Source organism: Nycticebus coucang, chromosome 8 (assembly GCF_027406575.1).
Source record: "Nycticebus coucang isolate mNycCou1 chromosome 8, mNycCou1.pri, whole genome shotgun sequence".
NCBI lineage: Eukaryota > Metazoa > Chordata > Mammalia > Primates > Lorisidae > Nycticebus > Nycticebus coucang.
The window spans coordinates 29,121,691-29,147,929 of NC_069787.1; the positions used below are offsets into that span (position 1 = coordinate 29,121,691).

Below are 26,239 nucleotides of genomic sequence, written 5' to 3' on the forward strand. Positions count from 1 at the left end.
TTTTTTTTTTCCAACATTACTATTTTTCTCTATCCACCTATCCAGATCACGTGTGTATATACATGTATTTCTAACTCTGGAAGAAAATAGTCAAAAATTCTACCATAATTTACCTTTAGGTGCTGGGATTATGAGTGTACTAAATTATTCTTTAATTTTTGCAATTCTTTTCTTCTCTCTGAATATATACATATAAACCAGATAAAAGGTTTTCTTTTTTTTTGTAGAGACAGAGTCTCACTGTACCGCCCTCGGGTAGAGTGCCGTGGCATCACACGGCTCACAGCAACCTCTAACTCTTGGGCTTACGCGATTCTCTTGCCTCAGCCTCCCGAGCAGCTAGGACTACAGGCGCCCGCCACAACGCCCGGCTATTTTTTTTGTTTGCAGTTTGGCCGGGGCTGGGTTTGAACCCGCCACCCTTGGCATATGGGGCCGGTGCCCTACTCACTGAGCCACAGGCGCCGCCAGATAAAAGGTTTTCAATTTAATTCCATTCCCATTGAATTTACCTGATGGAATATGACACTAAAATATTAGTGTTGATTTTCACACAGATAATCTCTCCACCTCACCCCTATGAAACTGACTTAGATAAATTTATTCTTAAAGTGCCTACCTAGATGAGCAAAGATTTGGAACCATCCCAAAAAGCAGAAAGTGAAACTTCTGATGCTCTGCCCCAAGGAAAAGCTCTCACATATTGGAGTGGTTCTTCCGGGAGGTTTTTCATAGAGTACATCACCATGTTATGTAATTATTAACATAAAAACTGCATAAGCATATGTTTAAGTCTACATTTACACTCTGTGTAAAAGCATACTACACAGTATAATATTTCTCTAATTAGATGTAGTAAATAATCAAGATTATAATTACAGGGAAAAGATTTAAACCTGGAAAAAGACGCTGCGCAGAGGGTCCCGCCAGCCCCGCCTCTCCCCCCTCCAGCCCCTCCCCTCCCCTCCTTTCCGGCCCCGCCCCTCCCCCTCCAGCCCCGCTCGCCGTGAGGGAATCTGGGAAGAGCCGGAGAACAATATGGCGGATGGCGAGGAGCCGTAAGTACTCGGTCTCTGAAGGCGCGCCGGGCTGGGCTGGGCTGGGTTGAGAGAGTGGCGGTGGGCGGTTGCCGCCGTCACCCGGGGTCCCCACCATTCCCTCCCGCCCCATCCCCTCCCCTCGCCCTCCATCCTCTCGCGGCGCCCAGTGTGTAGCGTGATGCTGACCCTTCTTTTATTCTCTCTTTCTTTTAGGGAGAAGAAAAGAAGGAGAATAGAGGAGCTGCTGGCTGAGAAGTTAGTGCTGCTGGGAGGCCGGGGCCCTCTCCGGGGACCCCCGCCTCCCCTCACCCCAGGCCTAGGGGACCAGCCGCAGCGGGCCCGGGGGGTTGGGAGGGGGCTCCCGGAGCGCAGGCCGCGCGGCCTCATCCCCTGACCCCTGTCCGGCAGCCCCGGGGGCCCGGCGGTCGGCTCCTGGTTTCTGCCCCGGGCAGGCATGTGGCCAGGTTGCACTGCCCCAGGTCCTGCAGGGGTCTGTCGGGGTGCCTGACGTAAAGGTCTTGCGGAAGGCCCCTTGCGCCCCCCTCGCTCTTCCTCCATCCCAAATTGTCAGAACGGTGATCTTGCGTAAAGGCAGTCCATATTAAACACACACAAAACGGATACAGGGCCTTTCGTAAACCCAGACACACTCGTACTAAATGCAAACTTTTTTTTTTCTTTTTTGGCCGGGGCTGGGTTTGAACCCGCCACCTCCGGCATATGGGACCGGCGCCCTACCCCTTGAGCCACAGGCGCCGCCCCTAAATGCAAACTTTTAATAAGAACTCTGTATGTCAGGTATTGTGCTAAGCACTTAAGTCATCTTTACAAAATAATTGGTCCTTAAAGGAGGATTTTGACATACAGCTTACTTTCCCCATTTTACTACACACCCTGTTTCCAATCAGATGCTTAGTTTTGTGCTGGTAACACAGATTTAAACAAAGTGTGTTCTATAACCTGGCCAATGCCACATAATTCCCCTAGCCGCCTCCCTACATGGGAGGATTAAAAAAAAAAAAACTCTTGTAGTGGGTGTGGCGAGTCATAATTTTTATGCCAATTCCCAGTAGCACCTCTTTGGTGCTTTCTCCCTCAGAAAGTTGAATTTTAACAGAAGGAGTACTGGAAGACAAATTTAGTTTCACTTTCCCTCCCGCCTTTTAACTGCCCTTCCACTGTTGCGTAAAATGGCATGAGATGAGAGTTAAAGTTTGAATGCTTACTATATGCCAAGTAATGTAACTAAGGCTTCTATGCGGATTAACTCTTTATTCTTATGGTCTTAAGAAGTAGCCATGAACAACCTACAGATGAGGTTTATGACTGTTAAGTAATCTGCTCAAGGTCACCATGTTATTATTAATTGTGGAACCAAAACAACTCTGACATCAAAACCTTTGGTCTTTATTGCTAGGCAATAAATAAGTACTTTTGGTCCCTTTTGTAAAAAATGGATATTACTAATATATTTGAAGATAGAAATTGTGAGATTATAGGAAATAAGAAAATTCTAAAAAAACCGTGAATCTTGCACAGAGTACAAAATACATGCACTTTGTAGAGGAGTCCTTCCCTATTCACTTGTATGTTCTAAAGATTTCTAGATAGTAATCCCTGTCTGGCACAATTGTAATTTAAAACGTTTTTTGTGTGTTTATAGTAGCAACAAATACCACCTTCTAGTATTAAGAGATTTCTTTTTTGAAAATTGTGACCTCAATTTTTTTCTCAGCAAAGTCTCAAAAGTTCCTCTCACCAAAAATGATCTTTAAATCACACCTTTTACACTTGGAAAGGACACATAAATAGTATTACTTTTGAAGCATCACAATCGTGAAAGTGTGGCTTTTTTTCCTCCCTGTATCTGTTATTTTCCTGATTCTAAGTGTGTTGAAGGGACAGATTGGGCAAATTTGCTGTAATCCTGTAAATATCGATTATAGAGGAGTCCATTTCTCACCCACATACCAGTGTCCTAAATTTCTTGTTGGATTTCTTTAGGAAGTCAGAAACATTAGACTGATTATTTCATCAAATGGGTGAAATAAAAGTAGAAACATGTATAGTTTTTAGCTTTAAATGATTCATATAATAAAAAATTGAAAACATAAACAGGTCTGATATGGTTACCTTTTCATTTGGGAAAACCACGATTGTGTAGGTTTGGCTTTTTCATACTAATCTTTGCAGCTGAATTTACTGTGTTCTGTGCAGAATGGCTGTTGATGGTGGGTGTGGGGACACTGGAGACTGGGAAGGTCGCTGGAACCATGTAAAGAAGTTCCTCGAGCGATCTGGACCCTTCACACACCCTGATTTCGAACCCAGCACTGAAGTGAGAAATGTTTATTTTTAAATAACTGTGTGTTAATAGTTATATGTTTCAAAATGATAGTGCTTCCTTTTTAATTTGCTCTTACAATGAAAATACTAATAAAATTGTTTTATGTAAGTTATCTTGAAATACTAAATTGAATATTCACATTTTATTTGAATGACTGAGTCATTTTCACATTTATAATGATGATAAATTGAAAATTTACAAGAGAAAAATAATCTCATAAATTCTAAGTTATACTTAAAATTCCAGCTTCAAACGATTTCTGAGACTTCCTTTTTATAGCACTGCTATGAGAAATTAATTTTGATGGAAATAATGTATTTCTTTAATTTTGAAATATGTTTAAAATGGGCATCTTTACTTAGCATTGAATATAATTACATGTTGAAAATTATGAGTGCTGTGGAATACAAGCATAGAATATTGGGCTGATAGTGTCTGACTTAAGGCAAATGTTTAATTATGTGTGCATTATTTTTTATTACAAGGTAGGAAAAATATTCTTTATAGTAAATCTTTATGTCCTTTTGTGTTTATAAGAGATTATTTTGAAACAGTAATACTGCATTGTCCTATTCCTAAAAATTAATGTGCAAACTCTTGGGTTTGGCCCAGTATCTCATCTGAATAACTTTTCTCTTTAACCGTTGGGCGAAATTGATAATATTAATTCTGCCTTTCTTTGGATAACATACCATATTTTCCTGTGCTTTTGAAATTTTTTTGCCTGATAATTTAAGATTGTTACTTGTGTTAAATGATTGTTTCAAGTTGTATTTCTATTGACATGTTAATTTCTAATAGTTTTCTGTTTTTCTTCCTGCCATCTCATGTTTTGTTAAGGTTTGAAGAATAACAGTTATTATTCTTCTTACTTTACTTTTTAGACCTTTAAACACTTTTGCAGTGCCTGGTCCTGTTTTAAAGATCTGAAAATTTTCTTTCGGAAGTCAGTTAAATAACTAAATTTAATGTTTTATATCCACTTTCAAAAATTAAAAAAAAAGAACTAGGGATAGTTCTTGTTAAAAGTCTTTTAATGTTATACTATAAAAATCAATTTAGAAACATTAAAATTGAAACTCTTTGTAATCATTAGGGTTTCAGAATTTCTGGTTCTACCTAATTCATAAATTTAAAATAATTGATCAGATACAAAATCTGCTCTTTCTCCTTAAATGCATTTTTATGGAAACATCAGAAACTAAGGTTTTTGCTTTATTGAAGATCCTTATGGTTATCATCCAGCTTTTAATATGCCTTTCCATTCTTTACAGTCTCTCCAGTTCTTGTTAGATACGTGTAAAGTTCTAGTCATTGGAGCTGGCGGCTTAGGATGTGAGCTCCTGAAAAACCTGGTAAAAAAAAAAAAATGTATATATTTATAAAGTATGTATTTTTCTTCTTTGTGATAAGTAAATGTTTCTTTTCTGTCATACTAGGAAATTTCTTTATTGTGATTGTTAACCTTTTAAGGTTTTGTTAGATAAATTTAACAGTTTAACTTTTCAGATAGTAATTAAAACTATGGTATAACTTTGGAATTTTTTTTTTTTTTTTTTTTTTTTTAGAGACAGCATCTCACTCTATTGCCCTGGGGTTGAATGCCCTGATGTCATAGTTCACAGTAACCTCAAACTCTTGGGCTTGAGTGGTCCTTTTGCCTTAGCCTTAGTCCCAGCCGAGTAGCTGGGACTATACAGTTGCCTGCCACAGTGACTGGCTAGTTTTTTCTATTTTCATTTTTTCCTAGTTTTTCTATTTGTAGTAGAGATAGGGTCTTACTTTGCTCAGGCTGGTCTGGAACTCCTGAGCTCAAGCGATCCACCTGCCTTGACCTCCCAAAGTTCTAGGATTACAGGCATGAACCATTGCATCCGGCCACTTTGGAACTTTCTAAACTCTAACGTTCTCAACTATAAAGTCATTGGTAGAATTTTCTACTTTCACTTTCTTCTCTGCTTTTATCAAAAAACTTGGTGTTTCTTTTTATAAAGCACTCATTAACTTCAGTGAAGTAAATAACAAAACTAGTAATTCGTAGTTTAAAATAATTTACTCTTGCTTCTCCAAATAACCTAGCAAAGTCTATAAGACATTGTCACATTTTAGATAGAGGGGAGACATTGAGATTAAGGGATATTAACCAACTTTATCATGTTTTCCTGGATTATAGTGATGTCCCTTGAGTCATATCCAGGTCATCAGTTCTTAGTCAAGTATTTTTTTTCAGTGAACTATTAGGTAATTAGTTGACCTAATGATATGTAATTTTTTTATGATTATACAATAGCAGAATTAAAAGGTTTGGGAAAGCTAAACCTTTAGTGAAGCAATTTCCGTATATTGCTTGGAAATTCATGATTCAATTAATCTAAACTAATTGGTTTCATGGACTTTTTATGACCACAAAGTAGCTATTTATAAATCATTATAAGTTTATTTAACAAAGATGAGTAGGGGGAGAACTATTGTAGAGCTCTGTATGCCAGGTTTCTCATTGCTGTATAGAAGAGTGGAAATGCTGGAGTAGACTTCTTAGAAATGAAGCAGATTGTATCCTATTTAGGCCTTTAGGCTGTTTAGGCTGTTTGCTGGCCAAGGGGGTTACAATTTAAATGTAAACGTGGGCACATTAATTTTGCTAGGAAACACTAATGTCACTCAAGTGAAGTTGCAAAAACATAAATGTGCTTCACTGTATTTAGTGCTATGCTGGGTTCTGTGAGAGTTGTAGATTATCATGGTCTCTGTCCTAAATTACATCAGAGGTACACATCTCATGGGAAATAAATAGCAGTATATATCACATACTCTGGTGAGGTGCCAAGATGGCAGTACCTTATCAGACATAAATATTCTAGTGTTACGAGGACCAAAGTCTTTTAGAAGGGAAGGAGAATAGCAATGGTTTTTGTTAGGTATTACGTATGTACAAGTTTTCTAAAGCTTAACTTTTTCAGATTTGAAGCCATTATTTGAAAATGTAATGGCTACTAATTTTAAATGAAAGTAGTTGAAGATTAGATCTGAAGATTACTCATGAAGCAACTTTAAGGAGTAGTCTTGTTATTGTATTTATTTATTGCATTATAATAACCCTTTATACCAGCAGTTCTCAACCTGTGGGTCACGACCCACAGGAACTGTATTAAAGAGTTGAGGCATTAGGAAGGTTGAGAACCACTGCTTTACACAGAAGAAGAAAAGTAAGGGTTTTCAATTTTACTGCTTGTTTCTTTTCTTATTTCACATATAAGTACACAAGAGATATACATGTTTTTTTTTTTTATTGATTGTAATCCACCCAAAGGCTCATTCTTAGAAAATATGACATTAATATTACTGACTGAGCAAATATTTATTGAGTCTTGTCCCCCATATGCCAAGCACCATGTTAGTGTTACAGATATGTTACTGAACTTTACAGACAGATGTTTGTATTTGTGGGGCTCACATTATAGTTGAAGGAAAAAGACAGGTAAAATATATAGTAGGTAAAATGGTAATAAATCCTATGAAGAAAGGAAAGATGGAAGATAGGTAGCTTCTGATGGGAAGGAGAGGGGTTTCAAAAAAGATGTGATCTGGGTACAGAGAAGGCTAAAGGAGACATAGAGATAAAGAATAGTCAGAGAATAGCAGGTACAAAAGCTGTGAAGTGGGAGCTGTGAACCTGTTTGTTCAAGAACAGTAAGGAGGCCATTTTAGCTAAAGCAGAAGTGGGTAGGGGGAGCATTTTTGGAGATGATATCCGATGGAGAGGCTTGGAGTGAACATCACAGGAAGCCTTGGGGGGCTGCTGTAATAACTGTAGCTTTTACTCTTAGTCAGAAAGTCATTGGAGAGATGTATGCAAATGAGTGAATTGGTTGGCTTCTTTTAATCCAGATCACTGAGGCTGATACTTGAGAATAGACAAAAAGAAGAGCAGGGAATGGAAGCAGAGAGACCAGCTAGAAGAGTGTTACAGTCCTTTAGATAAGAGATGACAGAGACCATGAACAGGGCGGTAGCATTGGAGGTGGTGAGAGGCTGTCAGATTGCGATATATTTTGAAGATAGAATTAGCAACAGAATTAGCTAATGGATTTGTTGGGTGCTATGAGAGAAAGAAAAGGAGTCAAGATGACAGCAAGGTTTTGGCCTGAGCACTGGGAAGGATGAAGTTACTGAAATGAGAAATACTGGGAAAAGAAAAGATTTGGTGGTGGTGGTAATGAGCCAGGGTGATCAAGGTTAGCTTTAGAGCTGTTAAGTCTGAGATGCCTGTTGGATGATCTGTCTTTAGTTTGTAAGATTGCCTGAGATCACCAAAACCAAGCACTCTAAACTCTGGCCAGCACGATAAGATGAAAACTGAATTAACTGAAAATCAATTTTTTTTTTTTGTTGTTGCAGTTTGGCCAGGGCTGGGTTTGAACTCGCCACCCTCGGCATATGGGGCCAGCGCCCTACTCACTGAGCCACAGGCACCGCCCTGGAAATCAATTTTTAAAAAGTTTTTAAATTCTCACGAATATGGGGACCAAGTGAAGAACATGTTTTAAGATGGAGGAAGTGATCTACCTGCCAAATACCTCAGAAGGGTGAGGTCAGATGGATTGAGGATTTGGTCATTGGAGTTAGCAGCACAGAGCTTATTGGTGATCTTGACAAGTACAGTTTTGGTGAAGGGGTGAGAGCAAAAGCTTGTTTGGAAAATACTCAGGAATTTGAAAGCACAAGTACGGACAGCTTTTGAGGTTCTCTTGCTGTAAATGGGAAGGTTAGAAAAATGGGGAAATTATTGTTAAGTGATTTGATGACTTAAAGTAAACTGACCAAGACTGGAAATCTCATATAGTTATTGAGACTTAATTTTTTTTAGTCTTTTGCTTCTACTGTTAATTTGAGTATGGTTGTACTGTTAGGATATGTGGTGTTTTTATTGAAACACAACAGGAAATTGTTTTTTCTTTTTTTTTTTTTGCTTTTCCTTACCTTAAATTACTTCCTCTTGACTCAGTATGTCTGAATCTGAGATACTCCTTTTAGGTGAGCAGTGTACATGTGTGTGTTTACAATGTATGTCGTATAATAATTACCATTTCTGAATTGTGGCATGCTTAATGTTAAGTAAGATAAAAGTTGCAGGAATTGCTTTTAACAATATTTTGAAAAGCAATAGCAAATATAGTTAACTAGTAAGACTAATAAAATTAAAGTACAACAGCAGCAAAGCCACAAACTTTACAAATGTGTTTATGGAATTTTATTTATAAAAAATAACTGTGGAAATTTTAAGGTTTTTTTTTTGTTTTTTTTTGCTTATAGACTGTTTAAAGTTTAGTGTTTATACATTTTGTACCCATAAAGGAACAGGAACCTTGAATTTTACAGACCTTTCAAGACTTTTTTTAGCCATTTAATATAGTTATGCAGTATTTATTACTGAGAACTTGTAGACCTAGGACTACATTGAAAACAAATCTTAAATTTTCAAATGTGAGGAAACTTCTGGTTAATTGGATTGTTTGTACTTCCACAGGCATTGTCTGGTTTTCGACAGATTCATGTTATAGACATGGACACTATAGATGTTTCCAATCTAAATAGGCAATTTTTATTTAGGTAAGTTTTAATATTTTGGTGTTTTTAAACTCTGATAATCATTTGAACTTGAGTATATGAAGTTTAATACTTTTAAAAAAATCTTTGAGAGCTTCTGCAAAGTGGGAAGTGTAATTAGAAAGTAAATTAAAAGCAAAAATGAACGAAAACTACTGAGAGGATAATACTAATATTTAAAAAGCCCCCAAACTACTGCTCCCATTTTAGATAAAATCTTTTAAGAAAATTTTAGGCATTCAATGATAGTAGTTTTATTTGCAGATAGATGTTTTTGTTTTTTCAAAGAAATCTACTTGCAAACATTTTATATGATTTTGGGGAATATCCTCAGAGTGATTTTGCTCTTTTCCTCTAGTTGATTTCAGAAGAGAATAGTAGTTGGAATATCAGACCCTAATGAAGTAGATTTGTGAGCCAGGCTTTGATTGGTGATTCTGGAGCAAAGAAGTGAAGGAGTTTGAACTTTTTCATAGATCATAGGTATGGAGAGATAATAGACTTTTTTTTTCTCTTTCTAGTCAGGAGTGTGTTGATGATTTTTTGTTTAATCTGTGGTGTCAGAGATGAATTATGCACAGAGGTTTTTTTTTTTTTTTTTTTTTTTTTTTTGCTTATTCGCTTTCCTTAGTGTTTGTATGTTTAATATGTGACCCAGGACAACTCTCATTTTTCCAATGAGTGGCAGAAGAAAAGAAAGATTGGACATTCCATCCAGGGTACTCAGAAAGTTCTCAAAAAGTCCTGGGTATGAAGGATAAGGTTGAGTTAGCAGAAAGGGTAATGTTAAAGTTTTCAATAGGCCTAAAACTTCTACTTTATCTTTGCAGAAGTTCTTAAAGAGAATGAAGTGTGAATTAAACTAAGTAAAATTATGGAGTGTTGTAATTGCAATGTGACCTCTGTGTTTAACTTTTATTTTTCTTAACTCTTTTTTTTTTTTTTTTTTTGTAGAGGCAGAGTCTCACTTCACTGCCCTCGGTAGAGTGCCGTGGCGTCACACGGCTCACAACAACCTCCAGCTCTTGGGCTTTACGTGATTCTCTTGCCTCAGCCTCCGGAGCAGCTGGGACTGCAGGCGCCCGCCACAACGCCCGGCTATTTTTTGGTTGCAGTTTGGCCGGGGCTGGTTTTGAACCCACCACCCTCGGTATATGGGGCCAGTGCCCTACTCGCTGAGCCACAGGCGCTGCCCTTTTTTAACTCTTGAAATTTCTCTTTTTTATTGAAAAATTTGTAGGCTATTTCCAGTTTGACAAATTTTGAGCATATAAATGTTCTGAAAAAGATAATCACTGAATTTATTGGTTACTGATAATAAGCCATACTCTTGTGGCTAAATGATTAACAATGAGTGTTTATGACACACTAAGCATTTTCTAAACTATATTGTCTCATTTAACCTCAGGGTAGATACTTATTTTCAAGATGAAGTAATTTAGACAAGATCTCCTTCAAGAATATTTCTTAGTTTTAGGTGAAACAATCTGATCCCTTAATCCTGGGATGGTAAATTAGCAGTCTTCACAGAGACCATCTACTTTTGTTTGGAATCTACTGTGAAAGCACATAAGCTACATAAAAAAATCTTGGAAGTCCATTTTATGCCCTTTACATATTTAAAGTGCTGTCTGGGGGCGGTGCCTGTGGCTCAAGCAGTAGGGCGCCGGTCCCATATGCTGGAGGTGGCGGGTTCAAACCCTGCTCCGGCCAAAAAGAAAAAAAGAAAAAAAATAATAATAAAGTGCTGTCTGTGTGGATAGTAGTTGAGTACAATACTAAAATCAAGTTCTCTGATTTATAGCAGGGGCTTTTCTATACAAGTTAGAACAAAGTAAGAATAAAATACTTATTCAAAAATGTTAAGTCAGAAAAGAACCCTGCTTTATTGGAGAGAAGAAAAATTGACTTGTTAAGATTTTTTTCTTTGAAATTGCAGGTTTTTTCCAATAAGCACATTTGATTTGTTACTTTCATTTATTTTAAAAATATTTACTCTGTGCTACATATGAAGGAATACAAAGAGAGTAAGAATATGGTCATTTTCTTCCAGGTGTTAATAGTCTAGTTTCTAGTAGGTATGATATTTAAGTAAGCATGTATGTAAGATATGTATGCATAAGTAGGCATACATATAAGAAAAATTGTGTTGGCTCGGCGCTCGTAGCATAGTGGTTATAGCACCAGCCTCATACACTGAGGGTGGTGGGTTCGAATGCGACTCGGGCCTGCTAAACAATGACAACTAACAAAAAATAGCCAGGTGTTGTGGCAGGTGCCTGTAGTCCCAGCTACTTGGGAGGCAGAGGCAAGATAATCGCTTACACCCAGGAGTTTGAGAATGTAAGCTGTAAGCTGTGATGCCCTGGCACTCTACCATGGGCAACATAGACTCTGTCTCAATAAAAAACAAAAAAAGAAAAATTGTGTTATGAAAAAAGTAATTATGAAGCTCTTACTGTATATGTTTCAAGGAACGAATTCTATGAAGAGAATACAGCGCTATTAGGAAAGAAACTATTTCTACTGAGATTAGAAGAGAGAATTTATGTTCTTTTCTATCTATTTCTGTGGTTATTGTCTAGGAGTAACCTTTTGAGGCTTCATATTTTTAGCTTATTGAACATTTTGGAAAAAGAAAAAAAAACATTTTGGTAACATTTGCGATTTTAGATAATGCCTTTAGAGTTCTACCCACTTTAAAAACATTGTTACGATTTCTTAAGGGATAAAGAATTTCTATTTATTCAGTACACATAGAAGGGGATAAATAAAGGTTCTTACATCCCTTGAATGAATATCATTTGTGTGTATTTCAGTCAAGACCTGCTTAGTAACTGCCACTTTGGGATTATGGGGTACGGGGTAGAAACTTGGAAGGCTTTGGGTCTAGGATAATTTTTATTTTTATTTTTGCAGTTTTTTTTGGCCAGGGCCAGGTTTGAACCCACCACCTCCGGTATATGGGACCGGTGCCCTACTCCTTCAGCCACAGGCGCCGCCCAGTCTAGGACAATTTTTTACACTGGGACAGTGGTCAGTGGCCAAGAAACATGTCATTATTATGCTTACCTAGAGATAAATTAACATTGTTCAGAGTTTTGCTTTGAACCATGACAAAAGGTTGACATTTAAAGTTAAATGTCTATTTATCAAAAGTTATTACTGAAAAAGAATGTAAGTAAATAGCCGGGCATTGTGGTGCTGTAGTCCCAGCTACTTGGGAGGTTGAGGTAAGAGAATGGCTTACGCCCAAGAGTTTGAGGTTGCTGTGAGCTGTGACACTACGGCACTCTACTGAGGGCGATGTAGTGAAACCCTGTCTCAAAAAAAAAAAAAATATATATGTATATGTTTTTATATATATACTTATATGTATATATAAAAGTAAAAATGTTCTAAATATCTTACAAACTTACTATTGATTTATTTTTACATGTGCATGTCAGTTATGTAGATCATCTAGATTTATGTTATGAATGATAATTTAAATATTTTTCCTGTAGGCCTAAAGATGTTGGAAGACCTAAGGCTGAAGTTGCTGCAGAATTTCTAAATGACAGAGTTCCTAACTGCAATGTAGTTCCGTATCCTTTTGATGAAAAGAATTAGTTAATTTCTTAAAGCTTTTGTTTTCTTCTTTATTAGAAAAAGAAATATTTTAACAGAGAATATAGATAAGCAAAAAGGAAAAAAACAGCAGCAGTAGTAACCTTATTATTGCCGATAGTATTTTGTTTTATATTCCTCCACTCTATGGTTTTGTAAAATTCTTTTTTGCTCTTATTTAAAAATTAAGCTTATGTAGCTTTTATTCTCCATTATTGCCCTTAATTTCACTATCACTTGCGTATCCCCTTTAGTAGACTATAAGTTCCTAGGCTGGATCCAATTAATCTTTGTCTCCTTACAGTGGCAGACAGAGTAGATAGGCAATATATTGTTAGCCATATAGAAGGTATATCAGAATAAATTTCTTTTCTTTTTTGTAAAGACAGAGTCTCACTTTATCGCCCTGGGTAGAGTGCCGTGGCATCACACAGCTCAAGCAACCTCCAACTCCTTGGCTTAGGCGACTCTCTTGCTTCAGCCTCCCGAATAGCTGGGACTACAGGTGCTGGCCGTAATGCCCGGCTATTTTTTGTTGTTGTTGCTGTTTGGCAGGGGCCGGGTTTGAACCCACCACCCTTGGTATATGGGACCAGCACCCTACTTACTGAGCCACAGGTGCTGCCCCAATAAATTTATTTTCTTAAGAAATATGGTTTTCATTTTTTAGAGACAGTCTTATTCTGTCACTCTGGATAGAATGCCGTGATGTCATATCTTATAGCTCAAGCCATACTCCTGCCTCAGCTTCCTGAGTAGCTGGGACTATAGGCTTGTGCCACCATGCCTGGCTAATTTTTCTATTTTTAATAGAGATGAGGTCTCACTTGCTTAGGCTAGTCTTGAATTCCTGAGCTCAAGCGATCCACTTGCCTCCCAGAGTGCTAGGATTATAGGTGTGAGCCTAGCCTCACACCTTTTAAATTTCTTTTTTAAAAGAAATGTTTACACTCTTTTAATTCTGAATATAGACGAGGAGAAGTTTTGGGAAATGAAATTTCTACTGCCTCAGTGCCTCAAGCTTTGGGGTCGTTGTTCTCAGACACTGCTTTGCCATCTGCTATCCTAAAGGTCTTTTTGATGCTTTGCATGGGGTTGCTGCTGTCCAGGGCATCACCAAGATTAAAGTCCTCTGGGAGATGAGATTTCTGTGTAAGAATTCCCACAGAATACAAAATCAACATGCAACAATCAATTGTATTTCTGCATACTAGCAGTGAACTCATGGAAACTAAAGTTAAATGTCCAATGCCATTTATAGCCACTTGAAACAAAATTTAGGTGTAAATCTAACGATATGTATAACACTGAAAACTACAAAATGCTCATGAAAGAAGTCACAGATCTAAATAAATAGATATTTTGTCTTCAAGGATTAGAAGATTCAACATAATGAAGTCATTTCTCCCAAATTCGTATACCTGTATACTACAGTTTCTGTCAAAATCCCAGCAAAATTTTTTTGTTGATATAGACAAGATTATTCTAAAATTTATATAGAAAGGCAAGGGAATACTTGAAACAATTCTGAAAAAGAGGAATGAAGTAGAAGGAATCGTATCCAACTACTATATATGGGATTGTTGGATATAATACAGATCAGTAGAATAAGGAAATCAGAAATGGTCTCTGTAAGGATGGCTAATTGATTTTCGACAAAGGCAAAAAAAAGTTCAATAGAAAGATAGGTTCTTTAACAAACTGTTGTGGAGCAATTGGCTATCCATAGGCAAAAATTCATTTTGACCTAAACTTGATAGCTTATAAAAAATTAACTTAAAGTGGATCATAGATTTAAATATAAAACTTTAGAGGATAACATAGAAGACATTTGAGACCTATGGTTTGGTAGAGAGTCCTTAGTCTACATTGAAAGTATGACCCATAAAAGGCTGAGCATGGTAGTGAGTGCCTATAGTCGAAGCTATTTGGGTGGCTGGGATGGGAGGATCACACAAGCTTAGGGATTCAAGACAAACGAGCTATAATTGTGCCTATAAATAGCCACTGCACTCCAACTTGGGCAACATAGCAAGACCTTGTCTGTTAAAAAAACATTCATAGGAGAAGAATATTGCTAAATTAAACTTCATCAAAATTAAAAACTTTTCTGTGAAAGCCCCTGTAAAAGACAAGCTCTACAGATTGGAGAAAATACTTATAAAGTAGCTGACAAATTCATATTTAGAATATAAAATGAACACTTAAAACTTCACTCTAGAAATTTACAAAGTGAACAAAAGATATGGAGGGGTATTTTAACCTTTTAAAGAGAATGGCAGGAAGCCCACAAACAGATGTTCAGTATCTTTCATTTTAAAATGGAGACTTAAAAAAAATTCAACATCGGGCGGCACCTTTGGCTCAGTGGATAGGGTGCCGGCCCCATATACCAAGGGTGGCAGGTTCAAACCCCAGCCCGGCCAAACTGCAACAAAGAAATAGCTGGCGTTGTAGCGGGTGCCTGTAATCCCAGCTACTTGGGAGGTTGAGGCAAGAGAATCGCCTAAGCCCAGGAGTTGGAGGTTGCTGTGAGCTGTGTGATGCCATGGCACTCCACCGAGGGCAATTAAGTGAGACTCTGTCTCTACAAAAAAAAAATTCAACATCAAATTAAGACCACAATGAGATATTCACCTGCTAGACTAAAAAAATCGTGTCAATGTCTAGTGCTAGCAAAGGTACAGGAAAACTGGGTCACTTACACATTGCTGATGGAAATGTAAAATGGTGTAGCCATCTGGAAAGTTGGCCATTTCTTAAAAATCTAAGCATGCACTTACCATATGATCTAGTAATTTTCACTCCTGAGCATTTATCCCAGAGAAATGAACACCCATTATCTACATAAAGAAACCCACACACCAAGGTTCATAACAGTTTTATTTGGAATAGCTAAAAATGCTTTCCTGGGGCTTATGGTTTTATATAAAAATGAAAAGTGGAAAGTTTATCTTCTAACAGAAACATGGATATAATGATTTGGTGGCTCAGGGATAAGAAAATCTTAGTAGCTGGGAGAGAAGTTGTACAAAAAGTTTCGACAGAAAGGAGAGTTACGTTCATTTAGTTAGATTCCTTGAATTTCTGTGCTTTGAATATTGATTACTCATTTCTCGTTTTAACACAGAGTTCTTTATGGCATTGTTAAATTCATTCTTTAAAAAGTTAGTGGCTTAAGTTCCTTTACTTGTATTCAGACATTGCAACAAGATTCAGGATTTTAACGATACTTTCTATCGACGTAAGTTATTCACTAAATTCTCACCAAACTCTTACAGCTTTTTATTTGCTAGGTGGTTGCAGATGGGTAGCTCTTTGGGGGGTGTTTCTTTGGTTGCTTTCCTATTTCACTATTGGTTTTCCAGAAAGGTTGTTGAGAGACTGAAAAGTGAATGTCACCATTTTAGCCAGTATCGCTAGCTACATTTTTCTATGGTGATTTTATTTAATCAGGGATTAGGAGCTCCTGAGGGGGTGTGTATGTGTGTGTATGGGAGAGAGAGATTATAACAAAAAGCGCTTTTTTTGTGTTTTTTTATTAGTCAATTTTTTGTGTGTAGTTCTTTTTTATAAATAAACTTTACTTATTAGACCAGTTTTAGTTTCACAGCAATATTGAGTGGAAAATTCTGAAATACTGAGTTGCAATAGTTCATTGTTTCCACCAATGCATAGCCTTCCCCACAGTCAACATCCTGCATCAGCGTGGTACATTTGTTGTAATTAATCAACCTACATTAAAACATCATGTATAACTGCATTTTTCAATAAACTTAGGTTTTTTTTTTCTTGTAGAATTTCATATTATTGTATGTGGACTGGACTCTATTATAGCCAGAAGATGGATAAATGGCATGCTGGTAAAGACTTTGGTGTTGTTAATGTTTCTATGAGGTTTTTTGCTGCTGCTCTTGATGTACCAAAATGAAAATTGTCATTCTCATTTGCTAAATCAAAATTTTTTAATTTAAGTAGATGCACTTCATTGTTTATTGCTTGTCATTGGTTTTTAGGTGATGACACAAATTATTGATACTATAATTCCCTGATATGATACATTGCTACTCAATAGCATGACTCATAGAATTACTTGAAAGCATGCCCCTTTAAAGAAATTCTCATCCCCTTTTCCTTTAAACCCTTCAAATTATTTTCCTAGATATCTCTTCTAAATTATGAAGATGGTGTGTTAGATCCAAGCTCCATTGTTCCTTTGATAGATGGTGGAACAGAAGGTTTTAAAGGAAATGCAAGGGTAATTCTGCCTGGAATGACTGCTTGTATTGAGTGCACACTGGAACTTTATCCACCACAGGTAATCAAAAACAAAACAAAACAAAAACCACCTGCATTTGCTTTATAGTATCTTGAATAAAATTATGGTTAAATTGCTAAGTCTAGTCAATATTTAGGATTTTTAATTAGGAATAACATTTTTAAAATTATGCTAAGAACTATTAGTATACTTCAGAAGAACTACTTGAGAAGAAAAATAATTTAAGTGACAAATTTTGCTCTATTTGAGGAAAGGTATGAACTGAATATCATAGTTCTCATACTATTCTGTTTTCATACTTCATTTGTATTTTTTATTTGGAGAGAAGGGATAAAGTATAATTACAAAGCCATATGTTATGATCGAGCTATAATCTATTTGGTTTTCACCTATATGTATTTCAGGTTATTTGATAATCTGCTTAACAACTTTCCTTCTCGTGGTGTAACAAAGCTTAAACTTTGTAATTGAGCAAACCTGTCTATAGGCATATCAACCTAAGGGAAGTGACCTAGATGATCCCTATTAGTTTTAGGAGTGTTATTAATGGGATGTGAGGTTTTGCTTATATAAGTAGAGGGCTGAGATGAGTTATAAGAACTGTTATAAACTGTTATGTTCTAGTAGCATTTGTCAGAAAAAATAAATTGTTAAAAACTAGATCATAACTATAAGTTATGTTAAAATAATTCATCATTTAAAATTCACTAAAACAGACAAACTTGGTTTTAGATCAATTTTCCCATGTGCACCATTGCATCTATGCCCAGGCTACCTGAACACTGTATTGAGTATGTAAGGATGTTGCAGTGGCCTAAGGAGCAGCCTTTTGGAGGTAATAAACCTAGTTTAATAACCCAGAGTTACATAAAATATATATGTTTTTATTTTCTTTTGGATAATTTCATTATAAACAAAATGCTTTGTGATTACAGATTTCTGTCTTCTCCTTTTTTTTTTTTTTTTAACAGAAGGGGTTCTATTAGATGGAGATGATCCTGAACATATTCAATGGATTTTCCAAAAATCCCTAGAGAGAGCATCACAATATAGTATTAGGGGTGTTACATACAGACTCACTCAAGGTAAGTTAGTGAATTATGATCTTGGGATGATCCTTTGGTTTATTTATTTATTTATTTATTTATTTTATTTTTTTTTTTAGGACTGGGATACTTTGGGGATAATAAAAGGTGATTTTAGACCATACCATCCATTTGAGGTTTAGTAATAGTACCATGGAAATAATAGTTTCCATGTATCCCAAAGTGGAAGGGAACCAAGTTCATTTGAACTCATAATACTTGTCATCTAGGGAGAGTGTAATACAATCATTGAATCTTGTTTAGAGTAAGAAACTTGTTTAGATTGGAAAAGTTTGTAAGTCTTTCCAAGTCAAACCATCTTTTTTCGAGGAGGAATTCATCACCTCCTTGGAAAGTCTAATACATATTTGGATTAGAGTGTTAGACAATTATTATATAAATTGAGTAAAAGTCTTCATCTTTAGTTTGGTCTGAGTATTGTCCCAGTACCTACATTAAGTATAATCTAATTCTCTTTTAAGAAATAGCTTTTAACATACTGGTGGCAATGATCACATTCTCCCAAGACTTTTTATCACTGCCATAAATCTCCCTAGTTCCTCTAACCCTTTGAGATGTTGCTCTGTGTCAGGTCCTCGTCACGTTGTTTTTCTCTAAGCATGTTCTAGTTATTCTTACTTCTCTTAGCTGTCTAGGCTAGAAGGCAGCATTATTGGTCTCATTTTAGCTAATAGTCTTTTGATAATTGATGTAGTCTTAGAGGAAAGTAGGCTTTTTGGTTTTCTATTTGTTGTTACATTGATGCTGTACTTTTAATTCTTTTATGTTACTCTCTTCTAAAATCTGAGTGTTTTGTCTACATATGCTGTTTCTAAGCTACGTCTTCCTAATTGACTTGGAAATTTTGAGGGTGATTTTTTTTTTTTAATTCAAGTATAGTTTTTTGTTTTTTTTGGTTTTTGGCCAAGGCTGGGTTTGAACCTGCCCCCTCCGGCATATGGGATCAAGTATAGATTCTTACAAATTTATTTTTAAAATTTGACCTGTTCTCTCTTTACCTATATTCTTCTATCTGATCTTTCCAGATTCATTTCATCTGTTGTTTTAATAATCATATTCTTTATTTCTTTTCCAAATGATTACTTTTTTTAACAAGACTAAACTATCTGAGAACAGACATTTAAATTAAAACCCTGGTCAGGCTCTTTTAGGTTTATCTCATTCTGTTAATCAAACTTTCTTGAGTACTTTATATTTTTTATCTTGTGCACAAGGATGTCGTGAAAGACCTTTCCAAATGCTTTTCCGAAGCTTAGGTATAGTATCTGTCACATTTTCTCAAGTTTCCAAGCTAGTCATAGTAACTAAATGAGGCTAGTCCAGCATGACTTACCTCAGTGAACAGTTATGCTCAATCATAGCATGGTATGCCACTGCTTTAAGTCCCTGTGCCTGGAATGCTCTATCCTTGGATCCCCTCAGGGCTCTTTGTTCCTCAGGTGTCTACTTAATTAATTTTCTTGATCATTCAACCTAAAATAACTTCTGAATTAGGCACTATTTTACCTTATTACAGTTTCTTACAGCTAATTAATGATAGCCTCATTTTTCTATGTGGAGAACATTTCATACTTACACTATCATACTTCCTTGTCCCAGGGCCTTGCCATTGCTATTTACAAATAAGCTCTTGCCCCCCCCTTGCAAAAAAATAAAAATAAGTTCTTTCCTCAGGCCATTGCTTGCCCGGGTCTTTCTCATGGTTTAGGTTTCAGCTCAAATTTTCACCTCCCTAAGGATGCCTTCCCTGACCATTCTATTTAATGGACTAACCCCATCATTGTCTGTCTAACACCTACCTCATTTTTATTTTCTTCCTTAAACTCTTCAATATCTGAAATTTTCTGGTATATTTCCTTGTGCATTACCACCCCCATCAAAATGAAAGCTTTTAAAGGCAGATGCTTTTCTTCACTGCTACTATGCCCAAGAACAGTGTCTGGCATATAGTGGATATTTGTAGGTAATTTTTTTTCCGTATGTTAGGTCTCATTCATTCTTCCGTACCTTTTACCAGGGCTCCTTGTATACTTCTTAAGCTGATGAATTAGGGCCTCGACAGGGAGTATAGAAGCAAAACTGGAAGTAAAATAGCTTTAGCATGTTTATTCTATGATGATTTTCCTTACTCTCAGTGCAACCGAAAAATCTTTCTGTCCTCTTCAATTTTTTTGAGCAAGGGTTGGAGGGGAAGAGGAGAGAAAGTGGAGCTTTTATCACTTTGGCAATGCTTTTATTAGGTGGTGTCTCTTCTTATATACTGTGACCATCAGCTCTTCCTTTTTTTTTTTTGTGAGACAGAGTCTTATTCTGTTGTCCTGGGTAGAATGATGTGGCATTGGCCTAGCTCACAGTAATCTCAAACTTTTGTATTGAAGTGATCCTCCTGCCTCAGCCTCCCAAGTAGCTGGGACTATAGGGACCTGCCAGAACACCTAGCTAGTTTTCTATTTTTTTTTTTTTTTGAGACAGAGCCTCAAGCTGTCATCCTGGGTAGAGTGCTGTGGCATCACAGCTCACAGCAACCTCCAACTCCTGGACAAGTGATCCTCTTGCCTCAGCCTCCCAAGTAGCTGGGACTACAGGCACCTGCCACAGCGCCCGGCTGGTTTTTGGTTGTAGTTGTTATTGTTGTTTGGCAGGCCTGGGCCAGATTCGAACCTGCCAGCTCTGGTATATGTGGCTGGCACTTTAGCTGCTTGAGCTACAGGTGCTGAGCCATTTTTTTTTTTTTTTTTTTTGTTTGTTTTTTGTTTTTTTTCTTTTGGCCGGGGCTGGGTTTGAACCCGCCACCTCTGGCATATGGGACCAGCGCTTTTTTTTTTTTTTTTTTTAATTTAGAGATGGGGTCTCACTCTTGCTTAGGCTGGTCTTGAACTCCTGAGGTCTGTTAATCCACCCACCCCAGCCTCCCAGGCCTGAGCCACCATGCTCAGGCCCCCCACCTCTTTTTTTTTTTTTTTTTTTTAGAGACAGAGTCTTTGTTACCCAGGGTAGAGTGCCAGGGTGTCAGCTCATCTCTATTTCTCCTTCTCTGAAACTGCACAGAATCATATGGTTAGAATCAACTTTTTAAAAAAGTTTTTCAACCTTCTTAACTGTCTTTCTTTTGTATATTCTTAGATAGTTGCCTTTTTTTTCTGAAGCTTTTGAAACCTGCTTATATCTGGAGTCTTGGGAGTGCTCTTTGATACTCCAAGATAATATGGCTACTTTTTCCTGAAATTTTTTCATCTTCTAACATAACAATACAAAAATAGCTTTAAAATAGAATACTTATTTGTTCTTAAAAATAGTTTAAGGTGGGGCTTTGTTTTATTCTTTTTTTTTTTTTTTTTTTTTGAGATAGAGTCTCACTTTGTCATCCTCCGTAGAGTGCTGTGATGTCATAAGCTCACAGCAACTTCAAGCTCTTGGGCTCAAGCAATTCTCTTGCCTCAGCTTTCAGAGTAGCTGGGACTGCAGGCTCCCACTACAACATGTGGCTAATTTTTTCTATTTTTAGTAGAGATGGGGGTCTCGCTCTTGCTAAAGCTGGTCTTGAACTGCTGAGCTCAAGCAGTCCACCTGCCTCGGCTTCCTAGAGTGCTGGGATTATAGGCATGAGCCACCAGGCGTGGCCTTGTTTATTCTTAATATGTGAATACCGATGTGAAAAACTTGGAGTTAAAATAGAGAACAATGTTTAATATTTTGTGTAGCCTAGATTGTAGAGGAAAAGATTGTAAGGGGCAGGTTATCTTTTTGCTGGAATTTATGTGAGTCTAAGTGGCTGAAACTATTACATGAGCAATGATCAGATAACTCTTACTTTTCACCATGTATCCATAAAAACTATGCACTTATCTGTCCATATACCCCCGATCCTCCAACACTAGGTGTAAAGCTGTGAATAAGTTATTTCTCTTAGCCTGATTTTCCTTACCTTTAAAAATCAGTAATAAGACTAATATTGGCTGTTATGAAAATTAGATAATTTATTTACTCTTCACACTGTGCCTGTAATACAATAAGCACTCTAAATTGGCAGCTATTATTATTTCATTTTACCTTTATATCAAGTTTACTCGCGTGTTTATTTTCTTTGCTACTGCAACTTAAGATTATGAACATAATACGAAATGATGAGAATATGAAAGTAGATTTAAGCTCATTTTCTGATTTGAAAGCTTGAAAAGTCAAGTTGCAGAAAATTTAATAATCATCCTTTCTAATTTTAACTTTTTTTTCAAAAGAAATGACCGTGTTTTAATTGATATGATTTTTTTCAGGGGTAGTAAAACGAATCATTCCTGCAGTAGCTTCCACAAATGCAGTCATTGCAGGTAAGAAAAAAGGTTAGTCCTTATTTTCTTTCTTTGGTTTTTGATTCAGTATCTACAGTGACATTTCTGTAGCTGCTTGTGTTTTAGGAATTCAAAATCTTCTTGGGTGGGTTTTATAATTAAGCTGTCCAAAAAACAGCAAACTATCAGACTTTGTATATTTTTATCTTATATTATGTCTTAGGTAAACTTCTCTGCAGTATAGGGACATTTTAGTACCATTTCTTTTTAATCAGTATAGCGGGCTATTCATTAATCTGATAAAGAGTAAGAAAAACATGTAATGTGGCTGGGCGTGGTGGCTCACGCTTGTAATCGCAGCATTCTGGAAGGCTGAGGCATGCAGATTGTCTGAGCTTACAAGTTCAAGACCAGTCTGAACTAGAGTGAGACCCTGTCTCTAAAACTAGCAGGTCGTTGTGGCTGGTGCCTGTAGTCCGAGCTGCTCGGGAGGTTGAGACAAGAGAAACACTTAAGCCCAAGAGTCTGAGGTTGCTGTGAGCTATGACGTTGTGGCACTCAACCGGGGGCGACAAAGTGAGACTATCTCAAAAAAAAAAAAAAAAACATGTAATGTTACTCTGTTGCTTGAATCATACAAAACAAACTTTTTACTTTTTCAATTTCTAAAAATAAGAATACAGTGTATATATTTTAAATCAGTAACTATGGTTAATTTATCTGTTGTGATTTACAACTGACTTTTTAAGTGTCTGATTTTCACTGAATTCAAGCACTTTTATTTTCTCCCCTATTTAGCTGTGTGTGCCACTGAGGTTTTTAAAATAGCCACAAGGTAATGTGTTTCGTATTTAATATGTATGCAAGTCCATATTTTGACCTGTCTCAATTATATAATGATGAACATTTTTTCATTACAGTGCATACATTCCCCTTAATAATTACTTGGTATTCAATGATGTAGATGGGTTGTACACATACACATTTGAAGCAGAAAGAAAGGTTAGTAGTATTAAACTAATGAAAACATTTTTGATCATGCATACTTTGATTTTTAAATATTAATTTTTGTTCAGAAATTTGGACAAAATTAACTATACCCTAAATATTTTTTTAACTTCAGAACCCTATTTATTATATATCTATTGTTGTGTAGCCTGAAATAAATGCTGTATAATAAATTCATTTAGAAGGAGTGGTCTATTGCAAACAGCAGATTTTAAAGCATTATTTTTTTTCCACAGGAAATATGCATGATTATAAAGCAACTTTATTTTCATTTTGCTATTTACGAAGAGAGTACTATTGGTACATGTGCTGCTTATAATTTGTTCCGTTTTATGTATGCAGGATAACTGCCCAGCTTGTAGCCAGCTTCCTCAAAATATTCAGTTTTCTCCATCAGCTAAACTACAAGAGGTTTTGGATTATCTAACCAATAGTGCTTCTCTGTAAGTGTCCTAGATTTATATTGTGCTATAAAAATTAATTTTAGTGATTTTAAAGCTTTGTAAAAACAATAATTTCTTTCTATAAAAATTATGTTTGATATTATTTTCTCATGATTATATATAGGCAAATGAAATCTCCAGCCATCACAGCCACATTAGAGGGAAAAAATAGAACACTTTACTTACAGGTGATCAGTGTTCTTTTTTTTTTGAAAATTATATTAGCTTAATTTCACTTTAATGTGTCTTACCTAAAAATAATTGTGTTTTCTAGTCAGTAACCTCTATTGAAGAACGAACAAGGCCAAATCTCTCCAAGACATTGAAAGGTATTGTAAATAAGTATATTTACTAACAGTTTTCTTATTTCCCCCCCCCATTTTTGGTAAAATTAATAAATGCTTGATATAGACTTCCTAATGCCTTTAATATGTGATCAGTTATAATGACATGTATCTTTAGAAGTGATAATAGAATTAATTGCTCTTTTAGTAAGAATATTAATAATTCTCTTAAGAAATCAAATATTGGTTAAAGAGAACAGGATTTTCATGCTTATCTAGACCATTCATAATACTCTGTAGTTTGTGTATGTGTGTATTGTTATCTTTTTGTTAGACTTTCCTTACTTGGATTAATTACATTTTTTTTTCTATTTTAGAATTGGGGCTTGTTGATGGACAAGAACTCGCGGTTGCTGATGTCACCACCCCACAGACTGTACTATTTAAACTTCACTTTACTTCTTAAGGGAACTAAATCTACATATAATAGAAAACTCATGGAAAACATACAATTAATGGATGCTAAGAAGTTTAATGTCATTTTTAGCAGTAGTATTACTGGAAATTGACTTTTTTTACATAATGAACCACTCTTTTTTAACTTAATAACTTTACTTTGAAGACAGAATTTTGGGGTTGGTGCTTATAAGCATTTTCATTGATAATATGGGAAAGGATGCCTGGAGAGAGATTATGAGAAAATGTATTGCTTCTTTTAGAGAAGGAAGCAGATACCCTCTCGTATGTGTATTTTGTTATTATGTCAAAGAATGCATTCCTCAGCTTTCATTTGAGCTCCCACATACACAAAAGATGCCCTTTTAAAAAAAATAAGGAATTATGTTCTAAATAACATTAAATATTATTGTTATTTAGACAATAACAATGTTTTCTGGGCTATATTGAACATAGGCTATTTCTTGATTTAATATTCATTTAATTATAGTTGTCCAAATGAATATTATTACAAAGTTTATCTTATCCATAATAACTTATAAAATGGTGTTATATGAATACCTGTGCATGAAAATGGGAAATATTTTCATGTGTTTATTTGCAGTGCCATAGAGACCAATATGCACAATATTAAAGTCAAGACATGGCTGTTTAAAAGTTTAACGTTTAGGGCGGTGCCTGTGGCTCAGTCGGTAAGGTGCCGGCCCCATATACCGAGAGTGGCGGGTTCAAACCCGGCCCCGGCCAAACTGCAACCAAAAAATAGCCGGGCGTTGTGGCAGGCACCTGTAGTCCCAGCTACTCGGGAGGCTGAGGCAAGAGAATCGCTTAAGCCCAGGAGTTGGAGGTTGCTGTGAGCTGTGTGAGGCCATGGCACTCTACCGAGGGCCATAAAGTGAGACTCTGTCTCTACAAAAAAAATAAATAAATAAAAGTTTAACGTTTAAATAGTTATCACTGATGCTTTCACACTATTTATTAATAAAATCTTATGTTACCTACTTTTGTCACTGAAATTTTTTAAAGTATATAAAGGAAAAGAAAGTTCCATAGTAATGTAGGTTTAATTTTTAAATGTGTAACAGAATTACATAATACCAAATTTCTATTGCACCTGAAGTATTACTTTTCCTATAGTAATTTCCTTAATAAAGATCTACCTGGTTTAACTTGTTCTAACATGATAATGTAATGAAGTGAAGATGCCTTTGTTTCTTCCAAATAAGACTAGAAATTAAGCTCAAATCATAAAAAACCGGAGTCTAGTATTTTAATGTGAGAACGTATAGTACATGTTCTTTGTTGTTGACTTAGACGACAGTTTTCTATTCAAAAGCTCTGTGGTTACCTGTCTCTGGGTCAAGTTTTTACTTATTCTTTCTAGCTCCACATTGACAGATACTTAAGTTTCATTATAAAAAGCATATGGGATAATTATATGTGCTTTACCTAAAAACTTACAGGTTCAGCCTAAAAAAGAAAATCTATTTTGAAAGTGAAGGAACTATGATTTAGCACCTCCTTTGTATAGGTGCTATAATAATTGCAAAGTTGTGTTGTGAGAAAGTTGACAATATATCCATCTGAGACCTGGATAAATAGTTTTAAAATATTTAGATCATTTAGCCAAATCTGTACAATTAGAAGTCTTGGAACCATAATTGAACAGCTAATTCTAACCCTACTCTGCCCCAAGTCTCCTCTTTAGGCGACTTAGCTAAACTGAAGGTACAAGAGTTACTTATTACTATTGTGTAAGTTACTACATTGTAAA

General features: G+C 36.1%; 1 protein-coding gene across 4 annotated transcripts; it reads left to right on the forward strand.

Annotated features, from left to right (window-relative positions):
* Positions 1-930: 930 nt before the first annotated feature.
* Positions 931-24,864, forward strand: UBA3 (ubiquitin like modifier activating enzyme 3). 4 transcript variants are annotated; one of them, XM_053598596.1, is made up of 18 exons: positions 931-1,058; positions 1,254-1,295; positions 3,258-3,378; positions 4,662-4,742; positions 8,915-8,997; positions 12,501-12,581; positions 15,804-15,847; positions 16,402-16,466; positions 16,766-16,921; positions 17,615-17,717; positions 17,854-17,967; positions 22,260-22,325; positions 23,073-23,109; positions 23,195-23,276; positions 23,625-23,725; positions 23,850-23,913; positions 24,000-24,054; positions 24,387-24,864. In XM_053598596.1, exons 1-18 carry the CDS (start codon positions 1,039-1,041, stop codon positions 24,473-24,475), a joined length of 1,404 nt encoding a protein of 467 aa, XP_053454571.1. In that variant the 5' UTR covers positions 931-1,038; the 3' UTR covers positions 24,476-24,864. The 4 variants fall into 4 exon arrangements, with proteins under 4 accessions (XP_053454571.1, XP_053454572.1, XP_053454573.1 ...); XM_053598597.1 differs by having other exon boundaries at positions 22,260-22,313; XM_053598598.1 differs by lacking the exon at positions 1,254-1,295 and having other exon boundaries at positions 998-1,058.
* The last annotated feature ends 1,375 nt before the right edge of the window (positions 24,865-26,239 follow it).

What these genes read in the sequence shown, in the direction of transcription:
- UBA3 (XM_053598596.1), top strand. Translation starts at nt 1,039, where the DNA reads ATGGCGGATGGCGAGGAGCC. An exon ending in GAGGAGCTGCTGGCTGAGAA is followed by an intron (nt 1,296 to 3,257) that starts GTTAGTGCTGCT and finishes TGTTCTGTGCAG; the next exon opens with AATGGCTGTTGATGGTGGGT. An exon ending in TAAGGAGCAGCCTTTTGGAG is followed by an intron (nt 17,718 to 17,853) that starts GTAATAAACCTA and finishes TTTTTTTAACAG; the next exon opens with AAGGGGTTCTATTAGATGGA.